Genomic DNA, 10,225 nt, shown 5'->3' with positions numbered 1-10,225 from the left:
GCACGCACGCACACAACCACCCCACAAATGTAGCTTCGATATTCCCCATCCCGACGCCGCCTGAGCCTCCTGTAGGCTGTAGCACGCCTCCATTCAGTTCGCGCAACAGAGAGTGCCACTGGTAAATAGCCTGCACCTGATCCTCTAACTTCTCCTTCACTGTCACGAACTACAAATCCCCAACCACCATTCTTGTTTACTTCCGAGAAAGCCCCATCAACGTTTATTTTAAGCCCCAGCATCCCCATTTAAAGCAATACCGCTAGCAGGTATCTCATACTCTTGGAGAAGTATTTTGAAAGGAGTAAATCTGCTAAAGGAAGGAATCATATGGAGGATTGGTGATAGAACAAATGTGAATATTTGGTCTGATCCATGGCTAGCCAGGGATGATGCAAGGAAGCCAATCACACCCAGAAAGCGAAGCATCCTGACCAAGGTGAGTGAACTGATAAACCCTGATGGTCTAATGGGATGAAGGTTTGGTCCGTGATATTTTTTGAGAAAATGATGCAACACAAATTTTGTCAACCCCAATCCGAGAAGATTTTGAGGATTTTTATGCCTGGCATTTTGATGGTAAAGGTCTTTCTTTTTAGCCGGTTCTACAGTATTTTCATTAATAAATAAATATGTATAGAGGTTTAATTAGAAAAACAAGGATCCACCAACTCCAGTTCTAGGAAACGTTAACATAATTAAGAGTATAATTGGTTTGCTACCAACATTTGGCATTGCCAATATTTGGCAAGCCAACATTTGGCAAAATCAAAAGTTACCAACATTTGACAATTTTTTGTGAGATTGACAACAAGAATTGGCAAGCAACCAATCTCTAGCCAATATTTGGCAGTTGCCAAAATTTGACATGCCAACTTTTGGCATCAAACCAATTATGCTCTATATAGGGTTCTGTTCTGCCCAGGTTCTAATCTTCTCTGCCTTGCTTTGTTTATAAACATTAACATGATAAAGGTCTTTTTTCAGTAAGATCAGCGTATAAACTCTATGTCCAATGAGAATTGGGCCTGAAGCTTCAGCGTCACACCAGGCAGAACAGACTCTCGAATGGAGCAAGATTTGAAAAGTTTCATGCCAAACAAAAATTTGCCAATTTGTGTGGAGACTGGCTCATTATAGTTCGCCACTGAAAATGAATATTGAGCATAGGAAAATGAAGGTCCAGTTCTTTTGCCAGAATCTTGGGATTCTTTCAGAATCCGACCCCTACCCAGCTTCTTCCAGAATTTTTGAGCCTCATTTGTTTTTCAATCCTATCTAATTAGGGTCTAATTGGACAGGATTGTAAAACAAATGGGGCTCAAAGATTCTGGGAAAAGCTGGTTAGGGGTCGAATTCTGGGAGAATCCCCAGATTCTGACAGAAGAACTGGGCCGAAGTGTGATACACACTGCTTGTGTTGTCAGGGACAACATGAAGATGGTGCATATTTATTTCTCCAATGCAAGGAAGTACTACCTCCGTCTCGGTGAATAAGTCATTTGCGTAGTTCTAGGTCGACGATTTAACTATCTAAATATGTATTATACTTAACAAAATATATATATTCAGAAACTACATCCATGTAGAAATCTAGTGATATACTTTTCATGACATATAACACATATTGAATTGCTCAAATCGATGACCTAAAACTACGCGAATGACTTATTCACCTAGACGGAGGTAGTAAGAAAAGTGTGTAGAATGCTGGATTTGGAGACAGAGAGACAAGCCGACAACGCTTGTGTGCATGCCCGGATGCAAAATCATTGGTAAACGAGATCCTTCAAATGGAAGAGGAACAAACTGACATTTCGTCTGCTTTGGAATTGAAGGAGCAGGAGGAACAAAATCAATTCTGGGGAAAAAACCTGGGCCATTGACGAAACTGTATTTCAAATCAAGATGGTGCTCTGAATCATTGGCGTTACGTCAGCCGGACCGAGCACCTCCACATGTGTCACGTGGTCGGACCGAGCGCCTATTAGTTTTTTTTCATGGTAATACGTGTCTCATTTATATCATAAGTATCATAGTACAAGTCACGTAACTGACCTGGCAAAACTGAAAAGACAGCAGAAAGCTAGCCTTTGCACAAAGGAACAACAACCAAGAAGTAAAATTACAATCAAGATTGAAGAAACCTCTGAACTTGACACCAACACCCGTCACCTGTCTCTGGGACCACGACAGTAGCCACCAAAGGGAAAAGTGACGGATCACCTTCATACCTGAGCTCGTAGCGGCTCCATCGCTGACATGCAGCTTTGCGGACCTCAAGGTGGCTCACCAAAGGTAAAAACCATTACCGTTGAACGAATCAGACCGGGGCAACACCCCGGACACACCATCAAACTCCAGATCTGGCGAGAAAACCACATCTGCCATCCACGAACCGCGAACCCAGCACACGATCCACCATCTTCCAGATGTCGCCGATGCAGACCACAATCTGCATCCGCTCCTGGACTACCTCCCAAGCTCCGCGCCGGCGCTGGAGCAAACGCCGTCGCAATGGCGGAGCCCGAGGACACAGGTCCACCACAAGGATGTCGCCGCCGCCACGCAATCCTTGCTTGAACAGACTGATTGTCAAATCCATCCCCAATCATAGGACCGATCGCCTTGTTGGAGTAGGATCCGAAGAAACTTTATTCAGCGCCGCCATCGCCGCCGCCGAAGCCAAGACGATGAACGGCCTAAAATCCTAATCTACAAGAGAGAAAACGATCCACGCGCATGGATCCGGCGACCCGCCTCACCACCGACGACCAAGGCCGCCGGCGGAGGGGAGCCGCCGGACGGCGGCAGCGGGGAAGACTCCTGGCGGCGAGGTCGCCTTTTCTTTCTTCTGGCGGAAGAAAGAAACGCGAACCGTTTTGTTTGTGCGACAAATTTCCGACCAAAAAAGAAGAAAAAAGTTGAGCGCCTATTAGCTGGGAAGCAGTCATATGGCAGGCCCCGTAGGGAGAGGTGCTTAAGATAAAAATAGACGGAGCTTATCATACGGAATCATATACTTCCTCCGTTTCTAAAAATAAGTTTTTTTAAGGATTTCAATAAACATATTTAAGAGTGCAAATTCACCTATTTTGCTTCGTATACAGTCCATGTTGAAATCTCCAAAAAGCCCATGTTGAAATCTCTAAAAAGGCTTAACGGAGGGAGTAGCAGGGACGGGGCTTTGTGAGACGAGACAATACAGGTGCAGTCCGAGGTTCTGGGGTGGGGCGTTTGGCATATGTGGCCAACAAACAGAAGCTGAAGCTTGTTCTGCAGCAATTCGGGCTTTGAGATCCAAAGTTGCATCTTGGTGCGAGCCCTCCAAAGCAGCGATTTTGACCGAGCACCAGAAGGAATCCTCTACAGAGACTTGCATGTCTTCCTGCGCATGAACTTCAATTTAGTGTAATAGAGCTGCGCTCGCTATGCCAGCTTATGATTCTCATGAGCACAATCGAAGGCAGATTTGGCCTGAGGACTTACCAAACTGTGCAAGGGTTCAAGTGGCTGGCGAGCTTGCTCGGTGCACTAGTTAATGGACTCGTGGGTTCCAATTAAAAGAAAAAAACCAGCATCACAGGCCTTACGACGTGTATGGACAATATATAAACTAAAGTCATCACCATCGAGTATTACACAAGGCTGCACACACTGGATAATTCAAGAGAGCAAGCGGAGCAACACATGTAATATTTGCTAAGACTAGCAACAAGCAGATCCTCGTGAAAACTAGCCAACATCCCAACGAAATGCAGCCACGTATCAAATAGACAGTAAAACTTTCTTTCCATCTATGAATCCGTATATGAATGGGTTACTGCGGTTTATGTGACTGGATGAGGGTTCAGAGCCCGGCTTCTGTTGAAAGAAATTGAAGACCCATGAGAAACTCTCCCTGGGGGGTAGGGGCGGGGGTTCAAGGTTCATCTCATCTTCCTCAGATTTCTTGTCCTTCTCCACGTCCTCACGGCTACGCCAACATGGCGCAGGCACAGGCCACCTGTAGTAACAATCTTAATATTTATCCAAAGATTGAATGAAACTAGCTTAACAGTGACGATTAATTGCATCAGATAACACCCACCTATTTAGCCTCTTGCTGGGATCCCCAGCCATTTTCCAGAAAGCCGCGCCGGAGGGGTCACTGTTGCCGAACATACCGATAAATAGATTTAGCAATAGAATTCATTCATGCTGCTTCACTGAAGCTGCTTAGTTCAGCAAGGTTCTTAAAAATATTCAGCCCAAGTGAACACCATTAACACCACATTAAAAACACTTAAAGCACTTGAATACCCAGAAAGGAAAGCTAGCTAGGCATACCTCTTTTCTATATGTTGCAGAATGTGTTCAACATGGTCCCACATCACGATAGGGGTTCCTATCCTCGGATCGTAGAAGTCCATGCCAACAACTTCCCCGTCCAAATTAACAAGGGGTCCTCCAATACCAGCCTAGCAAGGTGACATGAAGGACATGTTGTAACTTCCAATCCAAATAGATACTACTCCCTCCGTCCCATAATGTAAGACGTTTTTTGACACTAGTGTGGTGTCAAAAAACGTCTTACATTATGGGACGGAGGGAGTACTATTTACTTCCACCATGTAAACATAGCTAGGCAGGAAATAGCAACAGCATACCCACCTTGCTGATTTTACATGATATTCGTTCAATGCAAACGCAATCAAGTGTGCCTGTCCAGGTGACCTCTTCCCCAATCTTGGCCATTAGTGTGCCTGAGTTGAAACAACGCCCTACAGCTGCTATTTTAGAGCACACATACCGACGACGCTGAATAATTGCTGGACAAACAACACGGCAATCCTTGAAACTGACTAGAGCAACATTATAGTGTAGGCTATAATGCTTTAGTGTGCCATCTATGAGCCGTCCCTTGGGAAGCAACACTTTAATCTACAAATGATCCAGTGAGAATTAAGCAACAATTTTAGAGAACAGCAATCTATGCAAAGAAAGAATAATGAGGAGGACCAACCTCCAAGTTTCGATCGATCTTGTTTTCATCACTTGAACTTCTAACCAAGCTCGCTGATGTCAGAATAACCGTAGATCCATTCCATTCAATAAAAAAACCTGAGCATGCAAAGTGCCTTTTCCCTCCTGTGCATGATTTTTATTATTAACAAGTGATGACTCAAATACAAATATGACATAATAAATGGGCGTTGCAGTAACTCACCACTGAATGAAGCAAGCGCGACAACATAGCAACTAATCTTAGAAGAAGCCTTTTCACTGAATTCACGCCAATCACCTTTAGGATATGTGTCGCCAAAAGTCTCTTCGAAAGTATTAACCAAAATCATGCTACCTGATGTAAGATAGATGTGGTTGTTAGTTGTACAGCAGAGTGGTGAAAGGGTCAGTAAATTTACAAGCACCGACTCACCATCTAGTTTTGGTGGCTCAGGGTAACCCATGGAGACTAGATCCGGATGCAGTTTCTTCTTGTGTACTGGTGCAACGAGGTCAAGCGATCAGCACTGACATATACTACTACCATACATGCAAGTAAATTCGCATAAATCCTGCGGATTATTCTTAAATTTGATTATGATGACAATGAGCAACAATTCACATTATAAGTCGGTCTACACGAACATACCAAAGAACATTGCACTGACACAATGAACGCGTTTTCTAAATTACTCCCTCCGTCCCAAAATAAGTGTCTCAACTTTGTACTAACTCTAGAACAAAATTGTACTAAGCTTGAGACACTTACTTTGGGACGGAGGGAGTAGTTGATAACTATTAAGTACAGATGTAAGACAGAAGCATTTTGGATCCCAAGCGACAACCCAATATCCTGGTCGTTCAATGCATCCTTGGATCTGTGCCAAAATCATTTTTCTTTAAAATGCCAGTAGCGATACCAGAAAAAATACAGTATAGTGACAACCAGTGGGGTCTCTCTCTCTCTCTCCCTCCCTCCCTCCCTCCCTCCCTCCCTCCCTCCCTCATGCATAACTTTCTTGGCACCGCGTCTATCGTCTCTCCTCTCTTTTCTCTGATGTAAGCAATAGAATTAGATCGGAGGGGGAGATGGGGAGGAGACCTCTCCCTGGTGGGTCTGGCGGTATGACTACCAGGTCCACTCTGCAGCGCATGTGAGGCAGGGTGGTCAACACGATGCTTTCGACTGCATCTGAGGTGCAGTGTTTGGCGTCAACCATCTTTTGAGGAGGAAGGCGTCACCATGTGTGGAAAACAGTCCCAGTGATGGCAGGATTGACTTTTGTTTGTGTTTCTTTTGTTCTTTGATTTTTTTTCCTTGCTTTAGGTACATGATTTTGCCCTCTGTATGTACCATTATATTAGGAAGTTGTTGGTAAACTAAATGCTTTTGGGGATAATTTTTTAATGTTCAAACCATGGGCTAATAGCTTGTGTACTAGAAACTATGAACCCATGGGGTTCATGTGATTGTTTTTTAATACACCGATTAGTTTGTACAATGTGGTTTCAACCATTCTTTGCTTTTATCATTGTTGAAATATGAGCAAAATCTTGTAGTTCTTGTGTACATTTTCTATATATTTTGAGGCAAATTATCATGTGTCATGCGCAGTGAAGATTATTATCTATTATTTGTGGGGATCTTATTCAGGCTTTTGTGTGAATTTGAGAAACCTCCCATGCACAGATCCAGAAGTTATGGAGATGACAACAGTCCATTTGTTTCTGCAAAAAATTGTGGGACAGCAGATTCTTGTTACTGGTGAGTAATGATTTTGCAGATGGATGAGCTGAGATTTGTTTTCACCGTCTGCTAATCATCATGGATTAGTGATGTCAACTCTGCATCCCCGCCCATGGAAGCTAGTGCTAAATCCCGGTTGTATATTACTATGTCCTAATCATCGGCTAAAACTTGAATCTTAAATTCGGGTGGACAGAGTACAACTGTGCAGCTGCATTGAAGATGCAAAAGTTGGTGCCCACATGTGACCCAGGCTGTGTCAAGAGTTGGATTTGTGAAATAGCAAAAAGGTCAAATACATGACAAAACTATCCTCAATACGCTCATTACGCCAATCTTGATGCTCTTGTGGCCCTTGATAGCGAGCTGCCTGGAGCTTGAGCTCCAAAAGGGATCTCCGGATTTACTATTGGCTTTAGCCTACTACACCCCCCTCACATAGGAAACAAAAAACGTCCAAATAACCCAACGGGTGGTTTTGAAAGTGGTTTTGCTGATGTCGCATATTACATGGATGATGACATGGCTGTGTGCCAAGGCCACCACGCAGCTAGGGACAGGGGTGCTGGTTGGTACGCAGATCTAGACAGGGCAACGCAGTTGAGCAGGATTGGAACTTTGGAAGGTATTTTAGACTTTTTCAGTGCAAGCAAACCCAATTCATCACTCTCTAAAAACCATGGCCCATGCGTTATTTCTTGACAGTAAAACCAATCGAAGGGATGCTAACAAAAGAGGAAGAATAAGTATACCTGATGCCAATGAATTGGTTACCTCTTCTTTACCATTGAGAACCCTACTCTTATGTAAGCTTAATGTGAGATCATCAACAGCCCTCATAATTTTTCTCACCCTCTCCCAGACTGCAGCAGGATTTTTGGGGGAAAAAGATATGAAGTTGTCAACACTCAACAGTAAAGCAACACTGTTAAACTATAGCAATCAAACCAATCAAAGGGATGCTAAAAAAAGAGGAAGAAGCAGCATACCTGATGCCAATGACTTGGTTTCCTCTTCTTCACCATTGCGAACCATACAGTCATGTAATATTTCTGTGAGATCATGAACAGCCCTCCTAATTTTCCACGCCTTTCCCCAGACTGCAGCAGGATTTTTTAGGGAAAAAGATGTTAAGTTGTCAACACTCAACAGTAAAGCAACACTGAAACTATAGCAATAAAACCAATCAAAGGGATGCTAAAAAAAGAGGAAGGAGCAGCATACCTGATGCCAATGACTTGGTTTCCTCTTCTTCACCATTGTGAACCCTACTCTCTTGTAATCTTTCTGTGAGATCATCAAAAGACCTCCTAATTTCCCACATCTTTACCCAGGCTGCAGCAAGATTTTTTGTGGAGAAAAGGATGTGAAGTTGTAAACACTCACAGTAAAGCAACACTGTAAAACTACAGCAATCAAACCAATCAAAGGGATGCTAAAAAAAAAAGAGGAAGAAGCAGCATACCTGATGTTAATGAATTGGTTTTCTTTTTGCAAACTCTTCTACTCCTATGTATTCTTCCTAAGAGATGCTCAAGAACCCTACAACCTCCTCGCACCTTTACCAATACTGCAGTAGGATTTTTTTGGAAAAAAAAACAAGGCGAAGCAATGTTGTAAAACTATTTACAGATCAATCAATTCAAAGGGATGCTAATAAAGAGGAAGAGGCAGCATACATGAGTCCAATGACTTGGTTCCGTCTCCTTTACTATTGCAAGCTCGTCTACTCTTTTGTGATCTTCTTGTGCCATCATCATCACCCCCCTTAGTTTTCCTCATCTTTTCCAAGAGTGAAGCAGTGCTGTAGAGTTATCAACATTAAAGCAACGCTGTAATATCATCAGGCCAACCAATCTACAGGGCGCTATATGAACTTAACCCCAAAAACCAACTTTGACAATTTTGGTTGAGGTCCCCATAGAAGGTGGATGAATCAGATCATTTCCTAGCTCAACTACGTCTAACCTGAAAAGGCAGCGAACTGTTTCGCCTAACCTATGCAAATATGCAGCGAGCCTATTCCTTAAGTTGTGTCCAACTGTATTGAAAAACTGACAATGAGCTCCTAGAAAACATACACTGATGGTATCTAGGAACACAGGTTGTTGCCTGAAAAGACACAACTGAAAGGAATGACCTTATGGTTTAACGTTTATATTGATGTTGGTGTAAATTCAGGTAGTCAATCATATATTTTAAGTTCCATGAGAACATGATGTAGGTCGTATGTCTTCTCTTATTACTTAGTCTAGACCAGACATGCAAAACTACCATAGAAGCAGTGACAAATGGGGAACATCTCTCTCATTTAAGATTTCCTCGTCCTTCTGGAGGAAGGACTAAAAACATGTCGGAAAATTTTGCAATAAAAAAAACATGGAGCCTAAAGAGAAAGGACATAGCTGTTCATATGCGCACTGAAACAAGCCCTCTATAATCTGAAAGGAATACAAGAGAATTCTGTGTATAATCTAAAACTGCACAAAAATATCTGTGCTGCTAGCAGGGGCAGATCCAGTATGAACATCCGGTAAATTTGTTTGCAAAAAATCGATGTTAGTGGGTGCGATGCATCCACGTAACAGGGTCAGATCCGGATACAAATAGCTTTAATTAGGGTTTGGGTGCTCGATTTTGCATAGAGGGAAGGGAAGGGAAGGGCGCACCTGGTTGCTGCTCGTCGCCAGCAAAGGGTCCGGCGAAGAGCGCGGCGCCGCTCGCCCGGACGTCGCCGACAGGAAAGTAGCCACGAGAGAAGGAGGGGAAAACCTAATAGTAATAATAATAAACGTAAAACGGGGAGGGGGTGAACGGGAATATATCAAGGTCGGTAGCCGACTCCAGCAGGAGATCAGCCAGCCTCTTTTTCTTACCTTTTTTTCTGAGGGAAAGATGTCATGGCGGTTTATATGACGGCGGTTTATATTTTCATGCGCAAAAAGTGATATATCGTTTGTTAATACATCTACTAGAAACCCCGGAGGCTTCGTTTTCCAAACAATTGTATGAGAGAACTCCGAGCTTCTAGCCAATAAATCTGCCGCCGCATTGGCCTCCCTAGGGCAGTGGGAAAACATAATAGAAATAAAATTTCTTGTTAGAAAAGAACATCCTTCATAAATTGCGGTTGCCGGGCCTAGCGAATTACCACCCCCTTGCATGACTTCGACGACCTTCGTACAGTCGGACTCGAAACAAGTTTTATTGCACCCAACTTCATTTCGAGTAAGAGCCCATCTAGTATACCTCTAGCTTCTGCCGTAACCGCGTCTTTCACAAAAGGGATATCACTGCATGAAGCTGCGATGAAGAAACCAGCTTCATCTCGTATGATTGCACCCGTAACCCATGTTCCCCTATCAAGATCAAAAGTGGCATCGACATTATGTTTGAGAACTCCCTCCGGTGGCTTACTCCATCCATATCTTCTCAGATTTGCTTGCTTCGACTTTGCCTTGGAAAAACTCTTAGCAAGAGCTAATATTGCTT

General features: G+C 43.3%; 1 protein-coding gene across 2 annotated transcripts; it reads right to left on the bottom strand.

Annotated features, from left to right (window-relative positions):
- Window positions 1-3,585: 3,585 nt before the first annotated feature.
- On the bottom strand, window positions 3,586-9,535 carry LOC119322788. 2 transcript variants are annotated; one of them, XM_037596306.1, is made up of 13 exons: window positions 9,403-9,535; window positions 8,413-8,537; window positions 8,199-8,303; window positions 7,958-8,068; window positions 7,723-7,833; window positions 7,486-7,596; window positions 5,420-5,485; window positions 5,210-5,341; window positions 5,006-5,130; window positions 4,654-4,923; window positions 4,330-4,460; window positions 4,091-4,150; window positions 3,586-4,006 (listed from the first exon to the last, which is right to left on the bottom strand). In XM_037596306.1, exons 2-13 carry the CDS (start codon window positions 8,513-8,515, stop codon window positions 3,769-3,771), a joined length of 1,563 nt encoding a protein of 520 aa, XP_037452203.1. In that variant the 5' UTR covers window positions 8,516-8,537; window positions 9,403-9,535; the 3' UTR covers window positions 3,586-3,768. The 2 variants fall into 2 exon arrangements, with proteins under 2 accessions (XP_037452203.1, XP_037452204.1); XM_037596307.1 differs by lacking the exon at window positions 7,723-7,833.
- Window positions 9,536-10,225: the final 690 nt, after the last annotated feature.

Source organism: Triticum dicoccoides, chromosome 6B (assembly GCF_002162155.2).
Source record: "Triticum dicoccoides isolate Atlit2015 ecotype Zavitan chromosome 6B, WEW_v2.0, whole genome shotgun sequence".
NCBI classification, from domain to species: Eukaryota; Viridiplantae; Streptophyta; class Magnoliopsida; order Poales; family Poaceae; genus Triticum; species Triticum dicoccoides.
The sequence above is the reverse complement of the archived record's forward strand: the minus strand, read 5'-3'. Positions and strand labels throughout refer to the sequence as shown.